The sequence below is a fragment of the Oncorhynchus kisutch genome, linkage group LG23 (assembly GCF_002021735.2).
Source record: "Oncorhynchus kisutch isolate 150728-3 linkage group LG23, Okis_V2, whole genome shotgun sequence".
Lineage (NCBI taxonomy): Eukaryota > Metazoa > Chordata > Actinopteri > Salmoniformes > Salmonidae > Oncorhynchus > Oncorhynchus kisutch.
In genome coordinates, this window is record NC_034196.2 from 17,719,984 (window position 1) to 17,741,989 (window position 22,006).

At 42.5% G+C, this 22,006-nt stretch overlaps 1 protein-coding gene across 3 annotated transcripts; it reads left to right on the forward strand.

Moving 5' to 3' along the window:
• Positions 1-317: 317 nt before the first annotated feature.
• Positions 318-20,678, forward strand: fam78ab (family with sequence similarity 78 member Ab). 3 transcript variants are annotated; one of them, XM_031802437.1, is made up of 3 exons: positions 318-776; positions 2,184-2,487; positions 16,397-20,678. In XM_031802437.1, exons 2-3 carry the CDS (start codon positions 2,225-2,227, stop codon positions 16,920-16,922), a joined length of 789 nt encoding a protein of 262 aa, XP_031658297.1. In that variant the 5' UTR covers positions 318-776; positions 2,184-2,224; the 3' UTR covers positions 16,923-20,678. The 3 variants fall into 3 exon arrangements, with proteins under 3 accessions (XP_031658297.1, XP_020313723.1, XP_020313722.1); XM_020458134.1 differs by having other exon boundaries at positions 318-599; XM_020458133.2 differs by having other exon boundaries at positions 318-2,487.
• Positions 20,679-22,006: the final 1,328 nt, after the last annotated feature.

Sequence of the window (22,006 nt, forward strand, 5' to 3'; positions counted from 1 at the left end):
TGGACTATTATCAGGCGAAAAGCATGGGAAGCAATTTAATTCAAATTAGGCCTAAATGTATATTATTTTATTTGTATTAAATATTCACCACTGTATTTTTTATAATTAGACATGCAGCCAAACTGATGTGAGCTATAGCCTATAACATCATCCAAAACAGCTATTCGCTTAACATTGACATATAGAATTGGCCTATTATAGCCTATAATTATGTTATATTTAATAAGCGTAGCGAGAAGCCATCACTACATTTCCCAGAATGCTTGCAGTGGCGAGGGGAAGTGTCGTCTCAAAGGTACTTAAATAAAGGAGCTGAAGCTCAAGCCGCTAGAATAGACCAATGCGGGAGGGCGAACCTGCTGTGGCCGCGATGGGACCAGCACACAGAAATGACAGTCTGTCTTGGAATTGGGACTAAATTATACTCAAAGGACAGGGATCGAGGAGGGAGCCTGGTTGGGTTATCGGACATTCCATGTTTTAAAATAGTTGTTATTAGTTGATCTACAAGAAGATATGGATCCAAACGGAGAGGGGAAAGTTAACCTGGTTGCCTTTGAATATTTCCGGTGTTCATTGTAACCCACGATTAAATAAATGTAAGTTGAAATGATAACACTACCGGACCTTGAAATTGAATGCAACAATAAAAGAGAAGGGAACCAACTGGGAAGATAACGGAATTACCACTCGAACCATGCGCGCACGCATCTAGGGCAGTCCTAAAAACTGTCTTGAGGGGACAATTCACAAAGACGGGCTTGCATTGGACAAAAGTGTGGTAAACCTCTATTTCCAAAAAATAAAAAAAATAGATTTGGTTTATGCTATAACAGGCTTTTTGCAACGAGACTACATTTATATTTACATTTGAGTTATTTAACAGATGCTCTTATCCAGAGCGACTTACAGTTAGTGCATTTATCTTAAGATGGCTAGGTGGGACAACCACATATCACAGTCATAGTAAGTACATTTCTCTTCAGTAAAGTAGCTATCAGCAAAATCAGAGTTAGTAAGGGGGAGGGGAAAGTCCAGTGCGAGTGTTAGTTCATTCAGCAAAGTAATATTTTCCAATTGTTTTATTGTAGGCTAAACGTCACTTTACAAATTTCCTTTTGCATACCATGTCTACAATTTGCGGCGTTGTAAGGACAGCAATATTTATGATAGATTTATTCTTATCCCTCATATAGTCCCCGTGCAAAGTTATTGTGGGATTGCACGCGGGCTGTGTATCTATTGTAGTGTGAACCTTAAACAACATATTCTAGAGGGGTTATATAATATGCATAAAGGAATACTTTTGATACATATTATTAAATTAATGTGCACGTGCTCCTCATGTAGTCCATTTTTATGTGGCATTGTGGCAAAGGGGGCCTATTATAGCCTACTATGGTATTAAACGTCAACAGTATATTGTTACATAATTAAGACGTTGTTCAACACAAGCCATTGCTGACCTCCTATCCACACCAAAACGACTTTTTTTTGGGAATGGAAACCTTTCACCAGTGTCAAAATGCTTAATTGAGGCAAAAGTAGATTTTACGCATGTTCAGAATGAAAATTGACATGAATAGGCAAAAAAAATGAGTGGCGCTGAGCTCGGCCAATATGACGTCGAAATGCTATGTTAGCAGTTTTTGTAAATTATGCTTAGGTCACAATTATCAATTAAGTCTGCTTAATTAGACCACAAGGCACATGTGAGCAGTGGCTGTTGCACATATCCAACGTTCGCAAATTGCCAGTAATCCCGGTCGATTTCGCGCTGCTTGTGGAGGTGAGAGAGAGCACACAGCACACATCTGGAGGCACTTCTATTGATGGAGGAAGCTTCAAGACACGGAAAAGAAAGTTGCATCGGCTCTGTTTTGGTGATGTGATCTGATGGCCAATGAAAAGCAGAAAGCATGCTGATATGAATTTAATCACAACTCTTCCATTATTGAGTAAATTATTACATTTTCCATCATAGTGTTGGAATACAGAACTGGTTGCAAAGTGCATGGCTTTTATGAACATGTCAGCAAAGAGATAGCCTAGTCATTCTCAACGGAGAACACTGGCCATTTGACAGTGCCACCCTTTTTCGTTTTTTTTTGTCTTTTTTGACTATTGAAAATGTGGATGCAATTGTGAATTTCTTGCTGTTTCCATGCGTCTTTCTCCTCCAGACCTCGGGACGTTGTTGTGGATTGTATTGCTATTTAATGCAATGGGCTGTATCCAGAGTATCAGGTGTAAGCCCAAGAGTTTCCGTGAAAGTATCATCGTTCTCGAGGTGAACTCCTCCATTGACTCCACGCCAACCAGCATCGACGAGTCATCCAGCGTGGTTCTGCGCTATCGGACACCGCACTTCCGAGCCTCTGCTCGGGTACTAGTGCCGCCCGTGGCCGGAAAAGAGACGTGGACCGTTGGCTGGATTCAAGCATGCAACCACATGGAGTTCTACAACAAATATGGAACCAAAGGGATGTGAGTATCAACCTAAACCTAAACCCAACCCACATTACAATTAAATTATTATCACATTTGATTAGATAAAGGCCTAATAAAAAATAACTCAGAATTAAAATGGCAGACAATACCTGCCACCCGCAATCTACTTTATTATTCATGTTCACCTCTCAATGGCGCTGGGGCATTTGGAAAGTATTCAGACCCCTTTACTTTTTCCACATTTCTTTTATATTACAGCCTTATTCTAAAATGGATTGAATAAAATGTTCCCTCATCCATCTTCACACAATATAAAATAAAGACAGAAATACCTTATTTACATAAGTATTCAGACCATTTGTTATGATACTCGAAATTGAGCTCAGGTGCATCCTGTTTACATTGATCATCCTTGAGATGTTTATACAACTTGATTAGAGTCCACCTGTGGTCAATTCAATTTATTGGAAATTATTTGGAAAGGCAAACACCTGTCTATATAAGGTCCCACAGTTGACAGTGCATGTCACAGCAAAAACCAAGCCATGAGGTCGAAGTAATTGTCCGTAGAGCTCTTAGACAGGATTGTGTCAAGGCACAGATCTGGGCAATGGTACCAAAAATGTCTGCAGCATTGAAGGTCCCCAAGAACACAGTGGCCTCCATCCTTCTCAAATGGAATCCTTCTTAAATGGAAGAAGTTTGGAACCACCAAGACTCTTCCTAGAGCTGGCAATCGGAGGAGAAGGGCCTTGGTCAGAGAGGTGACCAATAACACGATGGTCACTCTGACAGAGCTACAGAGTTCCTCTGTGGCAATGGGAGAACCTTCCAGAAGGACAACCATCTCTGCAGTACTCCAACAATCAGGCCTTTATGGTAGAGTGGCCAGATGGAAGCCATTCCTCAGTAAAAGGCACATGACAGCCCGCTTTGAGTTTGCCAAAAGGCACTTAAATACTCTCAGACCATGAGAAACAAGATTCTCTGGTCTGATGAAACCAAGATTGACCTCTTTGGCCTGAATACCAAGTGTCACATCTGGAGGAAACCTGGCACTTTCACGGGTGAAGCATGGTGGTGGCAGCATCATGCTGTGGGGATGTTTTTCAGTGCCAGGGACTGGGAGACCAGTCAGGATTGAGGGAAAGATGAACGGAGCAGAGTACAGAGAAATCCTTGATGGAAAACTTCTCCAGAGCACATAGGATCTCAGACTGGGCCCAAGGTTCACCTTCCAACGGGACAACGACCCTAAGCACAAAGCCAAGACAACGCAGGAGTGGCTTCGGGACAAGTCTCTGAATGTCCTTGAGTGGCCCAGCCAGAGCCCGGACTTGAACCCCATTGAACATCTCTGGAGAGACCTGAAAATAGCTGTGCAGCGACACTCCCCATCCAACCTGACGGAGCTTGAGAGGATCTGCAGGGAAGAATGGGAGAAACTCCCCAAATCCAGCTTTTATGTGCCAAGCTTTTAGCGTCATACCTAAGAATACTTGAGGCTGTAAACACTGTCAAAGGTGCTTCAACAAAGTACTGAGTAAATGGTCTGAATACTTACGTAAATGTGATATTTATTTCATTTGCTTTGCCATTATGAGGTATTGTGTGTAGATTGATGAGGGGAAAAAACTATTTAATCCATTTTAGATTAAGGCTGTAATGTAACAACATGTGGAAAAAATAAAGGGGTCTGAATACTTTCCGAATGCACTGTATTTTCAGATAGATTGGTGTTAATTCTAGAACATCAACAGTCTACTTTAGGCTTCCTCGTAGCTGGATCACTGAACCATGCGTCATGAAGAGTTAGTGATAATTAGAACGAAGGTGTACATTTTTATTCATACTGCAGAATCAAATAAATTATTATACTGAACAAAAATATAAATGCAACATGTAAAGTGTTGGTCCCATGTTTCATGAGCTGAAATATAAAATCCCAGAAATTTTCCATATGCACAAAAAGCTTATTTCTCAGAAGTTTTGTGCACAAATTTCTTTACATTCCTGTTAGTGAACATTTCTCCTTTGCCAAGATAATCCATCCATCTGACAGGTGTGGCATATCAAGAAGCTGATTAAACAGCATGATCATAACAGAGGTGTACCTTGTGCTGGGGACAATAAAAGGCCACTCTAAAATCTGTAGTTTCCCCTCATGTTTCAGCATGATAATGCACGGCCCCATTCCACAAGATCTGTCCACCATTCCTGGAAGCTGAAAATGTCCCAGTTCTTCCAGGGCCTGCATACTCACCAGACATGTCACCCATTGAGCACGTTTGGGATGCTCTGGAGCGACGTGTCCCACAGCGTGTTCCAGTTCCCGCCAATATCCATCTACTTCACACAGCCATCGAAGAGGAGTGGGACATCATTCCACAAGCCACAATCACCAGCCTGATCAATTATATGCAAAGGAGATGTGAGGCACTGCATGAGGCAAATGGTGGTCACACCGGATACTGACTGGTTTTCTGATCCACGCCCTTACTTAAAAAGAAAAGGTATCTGTGACCAACAGATGCATATCTGTATTCCCAGTCATGTAAAATCCATAGATTAGGGCCTAAATAATTGATTTCAATTGATCGATTTCCTTATATGAACAGTAACGCAGTAAAACCTTTGAAATTGTTGCATGTTGGGTTTATATTTTTGTTCAGTATAATTTTGATATACGTTTGGTTGAGTTGTCAACTAATGTGAATTCAAAGTGAAATCAACAAAAAAGGTCACCATATCATTGGATTTAGGTTCAAAGTTGGTACAAAAGAATACAAAATTCTTACGTTTATTACTTTTTGCAAATGCGATCAGTTAACTACATTGATTCCAAGTTATTACATGCATTTTTGGGGTTGAAACACCGTTGACTCAACCAGTTTTTTCCCAGTGAGAAGGCTTTCACAAACACTGTTTGTAAAATGTATCAACTCAAGCTGGGTTTCATTGTGAGGTAAGCTACTGGAGTCAACAAAAACTGTGTGGTATGAGAAATCAAATTATTCTCAAAATATTAGGAAATTAATTAAAGGCCAGACAATTCATTAAAATACCCCTTTCGTTCAGCTCGGTGACTGTTTACAGATGTCTGTGACTTACACAATGTCACACAAATTCAGTTTGTCCCACATCCTGTGGAGGCGACCACAAGTTGACGTATACCCAGAATGCTGAGGGTTTATCTTCACCCGTTACAGCATGTGATGTTTGGGTCTGCATGTCACAGATTACACACACCATCCCAATACTGCGATCTCCTCCCCTACATTGCCTTCTCCCCTTTCACTAGTCTGGCTACGTGTGTTTGTCTGTGCGTGTTTGTCTCTGTGTGTGTGTCTGTTAATCTCTCGCTCTGGGCCTAAAGAGACACTGAATCGGAAAAACAATATTCATGCTGTGTGAGATTAGAGAGACATGTCCCTCTGCTCTGCAAACAAAACCTAATTTGAAGAGAGACTAGAGTAAGAGAAAAAGAGAGCGAGAGAGATGAAACAGGCATTAACAACCTCTCTCTTTCTCAGAGCAGCTATGACCTCAAAGCGACACATTTCTGCTGATTTGAGGTATAAAAAATGCCCCGGTAGTCAGATTTGTAAATATAGTAGCATTTCCCCCTTATGCTTTTCTGTGTAGTATAGAGCCTATTCTCTGAAAGAGAGAACCATGATTTCCCTGTGAAACTTGTCGTTAGTCTTGACAAATGCCTTCATACATTTAAGCTCATTGCCATTATCATTCAGTGTTGCCCTTTTGACTGCAATCTCAGAGAAAGACCAAATGTACTTAGTAGCTTCTTAATAACACAGAGCTGTGTCATCCATGTTTGAGGAGTTAGTTAAGATGCAGGACGTAAGCTCTCCCTCTATTGAGACTCCTGTTCTGAGGTCTGTCAATTACTGCGGTAAACTTCCAGGATGCTCTGGTCTAATTGGACAGAGTGACTCAGGATGATACCCTGGATGATTTCTCTGTCAGCTCAGGTGCGTGCCCTGGTTTCTGAATTTGCCAGACACCCAGTCTTACAGCTGCGGAATAGATCAGCAGTAGTCTATTATTCACTTTTAGTGGTATAGGAGTGTTAGGTGTATAGACACAGTGATGTAATGTAATGCAACACACACACACACACACACACACACACACACACACACACACACACACACACACACACACACACACACACACACACACACACACACACACACACACACACACACACACACACACACAAGCATTTTCCACATTTTGTTGTGGTACAGCATGAATTTAAAAAGGATTCAATTTTTTACACTACAACAATACCCCACAGACATTGAATATATAATTGAAATGCATTCAAGGTGACTACCTCATGAAGCTGGTTGAGATAATGTCAAGAGTGTGCAAAGCTGTCATCAAAGCAAAGGGTGGCTATATGAAGAATCTCAAATATAAAATATATTTTGATTTGTTTAACACTTTTTTGGTTACTACATGATTCCATATGTGTTATTTAATAGTTTTGATGTCTAAACTATTATTCTACAATGTAGAAATAGTAAAAATAAAGAAAAATACTTGAATGAGTAGGTGTTCTAAAACCTTTGCCCGGTAGTGTAAATGACAGAGTGAAAAGAAGCAATTTTTTCATTTTACCTTTATTTAACTAGGCAAGTCAGTTAAGAACAAATTCTTATTTTCAGTGACAGCCTAGGAACAGTGGTTAACTGCCTTGTTCAGGGGAAGAACGACAGATTTTTACCTTGTCAGCTCGGGGATTCAATCTTGCAACCTTCCGGTTACTAGATCCAACGCTCTAACCACTAGGCTACCTGCCGCCCCCGGAAGCCTGTACAGAATAAAACATATTCTAAACATGCATCCTGTTTGCAATAAGGCACTGAAGTAAAAATGAAAAAAAGTGTGGCAATTTGGGTCAAAGTGTTAAGTTTGGGTCAAATCCAACACAACACATCACTGAGTACCACTCTTCATATTTTCAAGCATGGTGGTGGCTGCATCATGTTATGTGTATGCTTGTCATTGGCAAGGACTAGGGAGTTTTTGAGGATAAAAATAAATGGAATAGAGATAAGCACAGGCAAAATCCTAAAGGAAAACCTGGTTCAGTCTGCTTTCCAACAGACACTGGGAGACAAATTCACCTTTCAGCAGGACAATAATCGAAAACACAAGTCCAAATATACACTGGAGTTGCTCACCAAGACAACATTGAATGTTTCTGAGTGGCCTACTTACAGTTTTGACTTAACTCAGCTTGAAAATCTATGGCAAGACTTGAAAATGGCTGTCTAGCAATGATGAACAACCAACTTGACAGAGTTTGAATAAAAATGTAATAATAATGTGCAAATATTGTACAATCCAGGTGTGCAAAGCTCTTAGAGACTTACCCAGAAAGACTCACAGCTGTAATCGCTGGCAAAGGTGATTCTAACATGTATTGATTGACTCAGGGGTCTGAATACTTTTGTAAATGAGATATTTCTGAATTTCATTTTCAATACATTTGCAAACATTTCTAAAAACATGTTTTTACTTTGTCATTATGGGGTATTGTGTGTAGATGGTTGAGAAAACAATTATGTTTAATCCATTTTGAATTCAGGGTGTAACACGACAAAATGTGGAATAAGTCAAGGGTTATGAATACTTCCTGAAGGCACTGTAGGTGGGCACCATAGGAGGCTTGATAATTGCTGGAATGAAATTAATGGAACAGAGTCAAACATGTTGTTTCCATATGTTTTGATGTGTTTGATACCGTTCCATTTATTCTATTCCAACCATTACAATGAGCCCGTCCTCCTATAGCTCCTTCCACCAGCCTCCACTGGCTGGCACGCATGCTGTATACATGCACACACACAGACCCCACACACTGTGCTAAGACTCAAGGGGGCTGTCCCAAGCAGTTTTTCCAGACTGTGCACACTCGCATCGGCACAGAGACACAGGCTCAGACACATCACATCCACTCGCCCACAACATCCAACAGACATACTCACACACCCACCTTGTTTGTTGAGGATATGTCAAGAAGCCCAGACACAATCAAACCCATTTATGTGTACACACACACACGCAGACACGCATACAAATGCTCAAGGATGCTATGATTGATTACCCTGAATTAGTCAACTCGCCACCCATGTGTCTGAGTATCCCGTCTAAATAATCTCTCCCTTCACAGTTTGGTAAAAATTTGCAATAAAACCTCCTTTATACTAGCACAATTGAGATATACAGTTGAAGTCGGAAGTTTACATACACCTAAGCCAAATACATTTAAACTCAGTTTATCACAATTCCTGACATTTATTCCAAGTAAAAATTCTCTGTCAGGTCAGTTAGGATCACCACTTCATTTTAAGAATGTGAAATGTCCGAATGATAGGAGAGAGAATGATTTATTTCAGCTTTTATTTCTTTCATCACATCTCCAGTGGGTCAGAAGTTAAAATTTTAATTGTTTAACTTGGGTCAAACGTTTCGGGTAGCCTTCCACAAGCTTCCCACAATAAGTTGGGTTAATTTTGGCCCATTCCTCCTGACAGAGCTGCTGTAACTGAGTCAGGTTTGTAGGCCTACTTGCTTGCACACGCTTTTTCAGTTCTGCCAACACATTTTCTATAGGATTGAGGTCACAAGGCTTTGTGATGGCCACTCCAATACCTTGACTTTATTGTCCTTAAGCCATTTTGAAAGTATGCTTGGGGTCATTGTCCATTTGGAAGACCCATTTGCGACCAAGCTTTAACTTCCTGACTGATGTCTTGAGATGCTGCTTCAATATATCCACATAATTTTTCGTCCTCATGATGCCATCTATTTTTTAAAGTGCACCAGACCCTTCTGCAGCAAACCACCTGTCACGCCCTGACCTTAGAGAGCTGTTTTATTTCTCTATTTGGTTAGGTCAGGGTGTGATGTGGGGTGGGCATTCTATGTTCTATTTTCTATGTTTTGTATTTCTTTGTTTTGGCTGGGTATGGCTCTCAATCAGGGACAGCTCTCTATCGTTGTCTCTGATTGGGAACCATACTTAGGCAGTCCTTTTTCCCACCTGTCTTTGTGGGTGGTTAACTTTGTTTGTGGCACATAGCCCTTAAGCTTCACGGTTGTTCGTTTTGTTGGTGTCATTCCAAAATAAAAAGGAAAATGGACGCTCACAACGCTGCACCTTGGTCAACTTCTTACGATGGCCGTGACAGCACCCCCACAACATGATGCTGCCACCCATTTGGTATGGTTGGGATGGTGTTCTTCAGCTTCCAAGCCTCCCCTTTCTCCTCCAAACATAATGATGGTCATTATGGCCAAACAGTTTTATATTTATTTCATCAGACCGGAGGACATTTCTCCAAAAAAGTATGATCTTCGTCCCCATGTGCATTTGCAAACCGTAGTCTGGCTTTTTTATGGCAGTTTTGGAGCAGTGGCTTCTTCCTTGCTGAGCGGCCTTTCGTTATGTCGATATAGGACTCATTTTACTGTGGATATAGATACTTTGTACCTGTTTCCTCCAGCATCTTCACAAAGTATTTTGCTGTTCTGGGATTGATTCACACCTTGCACACCAAATTACGTTAATCTCTCGGAGACAGAACGCGTCTCCTTCCTGAGCGGTATGGTGGCTGCGTGGTCCCATGGTGTTTAAACTTGCGTACTATTGTTTGTACAGATGAACATGGTACCTTCAGGCGTTTCGAAATTGCTCCCAAGGATGAACCAGACTTGTGGAGGTCTACAATTATTTTTCTGAGGTCTTAGCTGATTTATTTTGATTTTCCCATGATGTCAATCAAAGAGGCACTGAGTTTGAAGGTAGGCTTTGAAATACATCCACAGGTACACCTCCAATTGACTCAAATGATGTAAATTAGCCTATCAGAAGCTTCTAAAGCCATGACATAATTTTCTGGAATTTTCCAAGCTGTTTAAAGGCACAGTCAACTTAGTGTATGTAAACTTCTGACCCACTGGAATTGTGATACAGTGAATTATAAGTGAAATAATCTGTCTGTAAACAATTATTGGAAAAATGACTTGTGTCATTCACGAAGTAGATGTTCTAACCGACTTGCCAAAACTATAGTTCGTTAACAAGAAATGTGTGGAGTGGTTGAGAAACAAGTTTTAATGACTCCAACCTAAGTGTATGTAAACTTCTGACTTCAACTGTGTCACTTTATAAGAGGGTATAGCAAATTGTTGGTGTCTCTGCTTGTCATGTATCTAGTCCGTCACTCAACATCAAAAGAAGCAACGCTCACCACTACAGTTGATTGGCCGTTTAGTCCATTGGGTCCTTTCTACAGATGTAAGATCTTCATTTTCCTTCTGTAGCCAGTTTGCTATAGTAGGAAAATAATCCTGCAGCAACATGAAATATGAATTACTATGTGGATTATAATTAATGGGCATTTTGTAGGGCAAAATAATTAATGGACCATTTTTTTCACAAGGGCAAATCAGGTCTGACATTTCTATGTGGAAATGACAAACTTTAAAAGCCTTTTTAAAAGTCAAATACACTACAAGTTTGCATTTCCTGGAAAATTCTCAGCAACAACAGAGTGATCAAATTAATATCCTACATTTGTAGGATCTATTTCAATAGAGCACCTCCCATGGCTTTGAACGAGAGCACTATACTGAAAATAGTATAGTACTGTAATGAAAATGCCATCAATAAAGAGTAGGTAGATCCTGTAGTATCATTAGACCGCCAATAGGGGGAGAGAGAAAAGGAGCATGATGAACACAAGGCAAATGTTCTTGCGCTTGGGCATGTTCTGTTCTCAAGAAACCATGTGTTATCAAGATAAAAATACGAGGAGAGTGCTTTGTTGCCATTGTCTGCAGTCGTTGGCCCTTCACAGTGGAATTGATGTAACAGTTTGGCTCCTGTCTGAGATATACAGTATTTATAGATAGAAAGATTGTTCAACTTGTTTTGGAGACAGATTGATAGAGGATATAGTGATTTTTAGCGACAAGAATGGACATGGATGAAACATAATCCTTGTTCTTTACAGACACACACGCACAAAGAAAAACAATATTGCCCACTCACACCCACTCCCATAGACACACACACATGCTAAAATGTATATTCTATTCTACTGAGCCATTAACTTTATGTTCGTATTCTTATCTTTTATTAGTTCTTATTGATGTTGCATTGTCTAGAAGGAACCTGCAAGTAAGCATTTCGTTTATCTGTCGGCCCCAACTCAGGCCCTGTGTGTAGTTAACCGACCCTCTCTGCCCATTCATCGCCATTTTACCTGTTGTTGTTGTCTTAGTTGATTAGCTGTTGTTGTCTTACCCGTTGTTGCCTTAACCAACTCTCCCAATCAACACCTGTGATTACTTTATGCCTCGCTTTATGGCTCTCTCAAATGTCAATATGCCTTGTACACTGTTGTTTAGGATAGTTATTATTGTCTTCGTTTATTATGGAGCCCCTAGTCCCACTCAACATGTCTCAGTTAACTCCTTTATCTGCTCCTTTTATTCTCTGCCCCCAACGCACTAGACGACCAGTTTTGATAGCCTTTAGCCGTACCCTCATCCTACTCGTCCTCTGTTCCTCGGGTGATGTGGAGGTTAACCCAGGCCCTGCATGTCCCCAGGCACTCTCATTTGTTGACTTCTGTAACCGAAAAAGCCTTGGTTTCATGCATGTTAACATCAGAAGCCTCCTCCCTAAATTTGTTTTTCTCACTGCTTTAGCACACTCCACCAACCCTGATGTCCTTGCCGTGTCTGAATCCTGGCTTAGGAAGGCCACCAAAAATTAGGAGATTTCCATACCCAACTACAACATTTTCTGTCAAGATAGAACTGTCAAAGGGGGATGAGTTGCAATCTACTCCAGAGATAGCCTGCAAAGTTCTGTCATACTTTCCAGGTCTATCCCCAAACAGTTTGAGTTTCTAATTTTAAAAATGAATCTCTCCAGAAATAAGTCTCTCACTGTTGCCGCCTGTTATAGACCCCCCTCAGCTCCCAGCTGTGCCCTGGACACCATATGTGAATTGATTGCCCCCATCTACCTTCAGAGTTCGTTCTGTTAGGTGACCTAAACTGGGATATGCTTAACACCCCGGCAGTCCTACAATCTAAGCTAGATGCCCTCAATGTCACACAAATGATCAAGGAACCCACCAGGTACAACCCTAAATCCATAAACATGGGCAGCCTCATAGATATGATCCTGACCAACTTGCCCTGTAAATACACCTCTGCTGTTTTCAATCAGGATCTCAGCGATCACTGCCTCATTACCTTCATCCGCTATGGGTCCACTGTCAAATGACCACCCCTCATCACTGTCAAGCGCTCCCTAAAACACTTCTGCGAGCAGGCCTTTCTAATCGACCTGGCCCGGGTATCCTGGAAGGATATTGACCTCATCCCGTCAGTTGAGGATGCCTGGTCGTTCTTTAAAAGTAATTTCCTCACCATCTTAAATAAGCATGCCCATTTCCAAATGTAGAACTAAGAACAGATATAGCTCTTGGTTCACTCCAGACCTGACTGCCCTCGAACAGCACAAAAACATCCTGTGGCAGACTGCACTAGCATCGAATAGTCCCCGCGATATGCAACTTTTCAGGGAAGTCAGGAACCAATATACGCAGTCAGTCAGGAAAGCAAAGGCTAGCTTTTTCAAACAGAAATTTGCATCCTGTAGCTCTAACTCCCAAAAGTTTTGGGACACTGTAAAGTCCATGGAGAATAAGAGCACCTCCTCCCAGCTGCCCACTGCACTTGAGGCTAGGTAACACTGTCACCACCGATACATCCACGATAATCGAGAATTTCAATAAGCATTTCTCTACGTCTGGCCATGCTTTCCTCCTGGCTACCCCAACCCCTGCCAACAGCTCCGCACCCCCCGCAGGTACTTGCCCAAGCCTTCCCAGCTTCTCTTTCACCCAAATCCAGATTACAGATGTTCTGAAAGAGCTGTAAAACCTGGACCCGTACAAATCAGCTGGGCTAGACAATCTGGACCCTCTCTTTCTAAAATTATCCGTCGCCATTGTTGCAACCCCTATTACCAGTCTGTTCAACCTCTCTTTCGTATCGTCCGAGATCCCTAAAGTTTGGAAAGCTGCCGCCGTCATCCCCCTCTTCAAAGGGGGTGACACTCTAGACCCCAACTGTTATAGACCTATAGCCATCCTGCCCTGCCTTTCTAAATTCTTCGAAAGCCAAGTTAATAAACAGCTCACCTACCATTTCGAATCCCACCGTACCTGCTCCGCTGTGCAATCCGGTTTCCGAGCTGGTCACGGGTGCACCTTAGCCACGCTCAAGGTACTAAACGATACCATAACCACCATCGATAAAAGACAGTACTGTGGCCTCCCGGGTGGCACAGTGGTCTAGGGCACTGCATCGCAGCGCTAGCTGTGCCACCAGAGACTCTGGGTTCGTGCCCAGGCTCTGTCGCAGCCGGCTACAACCGGGAGGTCCGTGGGGCGACGCACAATTGGCCTAGCGTCATCCGGGTTAGGGAGGGCTTGGCCGGTAGGGATATCCTTGTCATCCTTCATTTCTCGGTCCGACTCTTTTCTATATATTTCAACGATGTCGCTCTTGCTGCGGGTGATTCCCTGATCCACCTCTATGCAGACGACACCATTCTGTATAAATCTGGCTCTTCTTTGGACACTGTGTTAAATAACCTCCAAATGAGCTTCAATGCCACACAACACTCCTTCCGTGGCCTCCAAATGCTCTTAAACGCTAGTAAAACCAAATGCATGCTTTTCAACCTTTCACTGCCCACACCCGCCCGCCCGACTATCACTACTCTGGACGGTTCTGACTTAGAATATGTGGACAACTACAAATACCTAGGTGTCTAGCTAGACTGTAAACTCTCCTTCCAGACTCATATTAAACATCTCCAATCCAAAATTAAATCTAGAATCGGCTTCCTATTTCGCAACAAAGCCTCCTTCACTCATGCTGACAAACATACCCTCGTAAAACTGACTATCCTACCGATCCTTGACTTTGGCGATGTCATTTACAAAATAGCTTCCAATACTCTACTCAGCAAACTGGATGCAGTCCATCACAGTGCCAATCCGCATTGTCACCAAAACCCCATATACCACCCACCACTGCAACCTGTATTCTCTAGTCGGCTGGCCCTACATATTCGTCGCCAGACCCACTGGCTCCAGGTCATCTATAAGTCTATGCTAGGTAAAGCTCCGCCTTATCCCAGCTCACTGGTCACGATAACAACACCCACCTGCAGCACGCGCTCCAGCAGGCAAAGCCAACACCTCCTTTGGCCGCCTTTCCTTCCAGTTCTCTGCTGCCTGTGACTGGAACGAATTGCAAAAATCGTTGAAGTTGGAGACTTATATTTCCCTCACTAACTTTAAACATCAGCTATCTGAGCAGCTAACCGATCGCTGCAGCTGTACATAGCCCATCTATAAATAGCCCACCCAATCTACCTACCTCATCCCCATATTGTTTTTATTTACTGTTCTGCCCTTTTGCACACAAGTATTTCTACTTGCACATCATCATCTGCTTATCTATCACTCCAGTGTTAATTTGCTAAACTGTAATTACTTCGCTACTATGGCCTATTTATTGCCTTACCTCCTCACGCCATTTTCACACACTGTATATAAACATTCTTTTTTTTCTATTGTGTTATTGACTGTACGCTTGTTTATTCCATGTGTAACTCTGTGTTGTTGTTTGTGTCACACTGCTTTGCTTCATCTTGACCAGGTCGCAGTTATAAATGAGACCTTGTTCTCAACTAGCCTACCTGGTTAAATAGAGGTGAAATTAAAAAGACAGTGTATACGATGTGGATACTGTACACAACTAATAAAACTTTCAACTGAAACACACACACTTTAACCCCCCCCAACACACAGACTGGGGCTTACCTTTAACTAGTATTATTATTCTAGAGATCATAATCTAGCTCCTCTGTGAATAAATGGCCATGCAGGCCTGTCATGTGTCTGGTGATCACTGTTATCTGTAGTAGTTCTGCTGATTCCTTTACTTCTTCCTGCCGAGGGGGAATCGATAGGCGGACGGACCGGAGTGTTTATGAGGTGCCTCTGTCCCACATTGTCCCCAACTGCGTCTCAATACTCCAAAGGGGCCTCCTTTCATAGTTTCCTTCACCTAATTCACTCAGATCTGAAATAATAGTGGATGAGGTAAAGCAATCCTGATAGGCTTTGGACATATTGCTTTCACCTATCCTGTGTTGACAGATCAGTGGTCAGTGCAGAGGTGGTAAAGGAAATGAGAAAAGAAAGCCACGTAACACTATTGAGATGCACCTATAGTGACTTACTACACAGGTTAGACAGATGGGAGGCTCTTAACAATGGGAACCTGTGGTGTGCTGTGATTGTGCTGCCCTGACCTGAATCGCAATAGCTACTGAGCTGATGTTTGTAGAGCAAACCCACTCAGTCAGGCTGTTTGAGCCTCTCATGGACATAGATAGTCTCCTCCACTCTTCTTATCCTCCAGCTTTTATTTAACAGTGGGTAGGAGCCTATTACGATTGATATCTCTCTCAAGCGATTCTAGGCAATCTAGCAGTAGCAACATGCAGAGAGATTCTTACTTGTAAAACAAGTCTCACCCTTTTGTTTCCACTTCCACGTTAAAGGATTTGTCCACCCAAAATCAACAATTTCTTCCTGTTTTCACACCATAAAAGTGGTCTAAAATTGTGTTGGGTTGACAGTTCACATCACCTGTTGTGTAGATTTAGCTATATATTAGGATACTTTATTCCCATATGAATGTGAGTGATTCGCATCATTTTTTATTTTGTCGTGAACTATCCCTTTAAGCTTCACTCTGTTTTCCCTTCCGGGTTAAATCTCACTGCCTGCTTTTCCACGTCCAGGTCGAGCTGGGAACTCCCTGACCTACGGGATGGCAAGATCCAGGCCATCAGCGACTCGGACGGCGTCAACTACCCGTGGTATGGAAACACCACGGAGACATGCACCATCGTGGGTCCCACCAAGAAGGCCACCAAGTTCACGGTTAGCATGAATGACAACTTCTACCCCAGCGTTACATGGGGTGTGCCTGTGAGCGATAGCAACCTGCCGCAGCTCAGCAGCATCCGCCGCGACCAGAGCTTCACCACCTGGCTGGTGGCCATCAATCAGGCCACGGCCGAGACCCTGGTGCTGCAGACCATCCGCTGGAGGATGCAGCTCCACATCGAGGTGGACCCGGACAAGCCTCTGGGCCAGAGGGCCATGCTGCGTGAGCCTGTGGCCCAGGAGCAGCCCCATGTCCTGGGCAAGAACGAGCCCATCTCCCCCAATGCCATGGTCAAGCCCAACGCCAACGACGCTCAAGTGCTCATGTGGCGGCCAAAGACCGGGGACCCCATCGTGGTCATCCCGCCCAAATATTGAATGACCTTGGTGGGGTTAAACACTCCTCCTCTTCTCCCACTCCTCTACCTACTCTCACTTTTCATTTTCTCTCTCTTTACCTACTTTCATTTTTTCTCCTTTTCTCCTTCCCTCAAGCTCCTTGCGTCTATTTGCCTCTCTGTTTCTCTCCTCTCCTCTTTTTTTTGTAAGAACTGAGCAAAAGAGGGAGAGAGAGAGAGTGAAACAAGGACAAGAGCAGTTTGGAGAAAGAGGACGTCCCCTATAAGTGGGAGCTGGAGCTGACTTTAAAAACTGGAGTGAACAAACTGCAACCATTCTACCTTCAAACGGGGTCGGGTTTCACTGTGCTAGATAAAGTCATTGCAAAAAAAATCTAAAATAAGAAACGTAGCTTTTTGGGATTGGGGTTTGGGGTTGGAATGGATGGGGAGTGTGTGTGGGTTGACAAAAAGATAGTATTTATGTTCATATTTATGTACATGGTACATACATGTATACATGCACAAAGTTTGCGTATACCAGTAGAGTTTTTATTTATGGGCTGGGAGAGAGCATTTTTTGTGAATAAGCGCTATTTTGTGCTCCACATGAGTGATATGTGAATACGAACCGTATCGGGGTGACATATGTAGTTTTAGTACTTTTTTAAACATGAGAGTCATTCAATCCATGCTGCCTTAAGTTTAAATCGCTTTCCACTGCAAATGTTTAGCCTTAAACCAAGTGCAATGCAGTATTCCTTCACCTGTCCTCTCTCTTCTTCCATCCAGACTGTTGGTGCTGGTGTGTGTGGGTTTAGGAACGGAACAGTGGCTTGTGGACAATGGGTTATCAGGAACCAAATTGGGTCCTAAAACTGCTGGAACCCTTTTTCTACCACAGAACAAAAGAGAATAGACATTCAAACAAACCCTTTCAAATAGTCAGTTAGGTCGTCATCTCAGCAGGCATGGCTGTGGAGAAGTATTTTTCTGACAACATACAATTCCATTGAGACTGATATTCAGCTGACTTTTAGAGTTGTCAACAATCTCCCTTTACAGAAAGAAAACAGTATTTCATCATGTTATCTTTCATTTGCTTTATTACCACTCCCTCCATCTCAGAGCCCTGTCGCTGTACTCCTCTCTCCCTCTGCCTTTCTTCTCTCCTCTCCACAGATGTCGGAGGGGACAACCCTGCTAGCACCTAATCAATACTGTTATTACAGCAAGCAGCAGCCAGGGGAAATGACTGTGCATTTCATAACAGGGGCAATAAAAAATTGGTCCTCCATGCGATGCTATGGGAGATAAATAATCTCGGCTTTAGGGTGCCTGTGTGTGAATCCACATGGTGCAGAGATGGTTGCAGCACACCGCCCTCCATCTCTGCTCTCTCTTTCTGTAGTCCCCCCTTGCTCTCCTCGCACTCTCTCTCTCTTCTGATGTTCATCCCCATTCATACTCTCTCACCCTGTCCCTACTTTCTCCTCTCTGATCCATCTTTCTCTCTCTGCTCCCATTGATTGGTCTCTATTTCCTCCATCCATCCATCCCATCCCTCCACCCTTCACCCTGTCCTCTGTCCTCTTTGCAGCAGTAGGCATGTGAGGCTCAGCCTGGCATATAGATGACCCACTTCTGGGGTTGCCACTACCAGTTGTAGCCCGCTGCAGAAATGTGGTGCTTTTTTTTCTCCTCTCACAGAGCCCCGGCTAGCTAAATACCTCCATAAACGTGACGATGCCTAGCCACTCGTTAATCTATGGGCAGGGCAGCTTTACCCAGAGCTGAAATCTCTCATGGAGGAGGGCGGGAGGGGGTGGGGGTTTAGAGGGATAGCTGGGGGATAGAATTTGGCATCAGGCTTTTTATCTCCTTATAATATCAACGACAACAAGAACAACAGAATCAGCAGTATGAGCTAAAAAAAAAGGAACAGAGACTGATGTTTGAAGTGGTTAAGAAAACTGCATCTCTGCTTCTGTCACTGAAGGTATTGTTTTTTCATTAAGTTTATGCTAGTTATGATGTTGTGATATTTTATTGATGCAAAGCTTCCTTGGTAGAGGAATAGCATTTCCATCAAATGCCACCAACAACTGGGCAACATTGTTTGCTCGTTATTTCAACCTACCTTATCAACGTTATCACACTGCATCAACCTGGCTACTTGATTGAATATGCCAAAAGTCATTGACATTTTGTCTTGATATAACCAAATAGTGTCGACAGGTTTTTGTGGTTTGGTTTATTTCAAATTAAACTCAAAACTATTGACATCTCAACCAAATATCACCCGTAATTTGAAGTTTATCTGACATCTTTACCTGGTTAGAAAAGACAGAGCAGCAGGTCAGTAGCAGCTTAATATAATTAAGAAAAACCAGGGCTCAGAAACCAGAGAGACTGATAGCCTGCTCTGGACTCAATCATCTGGGCCGGGAAGGAGGAGGGAGGAGGGGTCTGGTGGGGAGAAGTGGTGTCATTAATAGATTGCCTGTGAAATACTGAGCACCCTTCAGATGCATTGTGCTGTGCCAAGGCTGGCTATAGTAATATATGATGGCCTCTTGGGGCTAGAGGACAAAGGTCAGTGTTAGAAGGGGTTGGGGGTCGGGATTGAGGTGGAAGGGGGTAATGGTGGTAGTCAGGGTGATAGAGTGACAAGGAGGTGGGTTGGTGTCACAATCTGCACACTGCTGAGTGGTTTATTGGAAAGCCCAGCAGGGATTGCTTGTTACCATGTATAAAACACCTTGACACATCAGTAGCTGGCTAGCTGTCCTTAGTCACTGCATGACCTAAATACTCTCATTGATCTGGTGCAGCTGTAGCTGTTGTTGAACTATGGCTCCGTCTGTTCACTCACACAGGGCACATCCTTGTCATAAGACAGCAGGGGCGGTCTCTCCTTGCATGCTATCTGATCATCACAGCATCACACTGGGGCCGAGTGTTAACAGCGTTTATCAGCAGAGCACGTGGCCCCCAGCAACACAAACACACACTAGAGAGAGGGAGGTCACGGGAAGGCGATTGCCTCGATTTGTGTCTTCACTCTGACAGTGTTATCTCATGTACAACTACTTGCTCAAAACACATCTCTAACCGAGTTCTGTTTTTACAAATGGACATTTACGTAAATATTCATGAGAATTCGATTCCATCATTGAACAAGTGAAATTCATGGACTTCATGTCTCCTTCTGGGGTTGTGCCACTGAGTAGCCTTCCATTCCTAAACCCACAGCTCTTAGTTCTGAGGGCGCCCACCTTTTCTATAGATCTTTATGTAAAAGAGTAATGTAAACTACAGCCCACTACACGTCATAGACCAGCAGAAAAGGTTTCTCTTTTAGTTACAAATAACAAGCCCAAGCTCACTCTCAGGATCATCCATCGTTGTTTCCTATCCTTTACTATTAGTTTACCCCATATAAACAAAAGAGTTGTCCGTCTATCTTGCCATTCGCTCCCTGCAACTCTGACTAGGTTTTCAGTAGAGTAGCCTTATGGCTAACTGTAGCAGACTATACACAACTGGCTACAATGTATTTCAAATGTTGGGTGTTTTTGATTTGTCTTCTGAAAAATCATCTAATATATTTTGCAGCACTGAAACAAAAATACAGTATGTTTTTTTTGTATTTGTCATTGACACTGATACTTGATACTTGAACACAGAACAGTACTGGCAAATATTTAAAACTGTGAAAATGCACAATGTTTAAAAAAAAAAAAGAAAATGGAAAAAGTATTTTTCATGAATAAATAAGAATGTGCGAATGTTATCTGTTCCCTGTCACTTTTCTCCAAACGTGTGGATAGACCTGTGTGGATAGACCTGTGTGGATAGACCTGGCTTTCACCTCAGCAGTGTGATGGGGAAATATGCATCCTGTAACATATGGGGATTCTTTCTACAGAAGCAACACCAACACCTTAGCTTTTATCAACTGTGTCTGAAAAATCACACTTTTAACACTGAGACTTTCTCCCTTCTTTATGAGGAAAAAGAGTTGGTGACACTTTATTTGAAGGTCTGCTTATAAACTGCTTATTAACCATAATCAATCGTTAATAATAACCATTAGTAAACGTTGGAATATATAATCTATGAACAGAAGTAGATACAGTAAATAAAGCATTTATTGCAATCATATACAAATCACGAATCATCCTTTCCCTCTGTTCTGGCCCTGCTAAGATGGACTTCCAAGGCGTTTGATCAGAAAGCCAGAGTCATAATGGGCCATTTTATCACTGTAAGTATTTGACTAATTCAACCTCAATCTAGTGTTACACTTGTTTAAGGAAGTTGTTCTCATTTGTGCCCCGTGACTCAAGCCTAGGAAAAGTAGAGACTCAAACAAGTCCATGATGTAATTTGTTACTGTATATGCTAGCTTTACTCACAACACTGGAGTACAACGTTTCAAATGTTGCAGATAGAAATGCTATGTATAGAGCTGACACAATTCCCTATTCTACAAGGCGGAGAGTCATTTCTGTTCTACACAATACATTTCTATCTGTGTAACGTTGCGCCACCCTGAATAAGTGGGGGAATCAGTCTATTCAAAGTCACAAGGACCATGTCACGTGTCTGCTGGTTTTTGCCTCCTCTTACTGCTGAACTGCTGATTCAGAGCAAAACCAGGTGAGTAGACACCTCCATGACTTCAGTCAATCCTAGGCTTTCATTCATTTACCTATAGTGTCAAGGGAAAGAACCCTGTATGCACCTCCTAGGGACAGGAGTTGGACACCTTGCTGTGCACAGCAAACACATTGCTGAACATTACTTATATTGATTGTATCAGTTTTGATTATGTAAGTCGTATACAAACTAGAGGGGTGGAAAGAGAGTGAAAGTATAGGGGAGGAGTAGAGAGAGAGATGGTGGTCGAAGAGACAGAAAGAGATGGTCAAAGAGAGAAATAAAGAGAGAGAGAGCAAGAGAGAGAGAGAAAGGAGAAGAGGTTATTGGCCAACCTGGCATCAGCGGATTATTCTGTATGTAAATCCGAGGCACTACATTTGCTATGATACTGTATGTTATGTTTCATATGGTACGTATTCATTTGTGGATCTCCATAACCCATTTTGTATAATATGT

Coding starts and splice junctions, on each gene's coding strand:
- fam78ab (XM_020458133.2), top strand. CDS start 2,165: ATGCGTCTTTCTCCTCCAGACCTCGGGACGTTGTTGTGGATTGTATTG. Junction 2,488..16,396: donor AAATATGGAACCAAAGGGAT/GTGAGTATCAAC, acceptor TTCCACGTCCAG/GTCGAGCTGGGAACTCCCTG.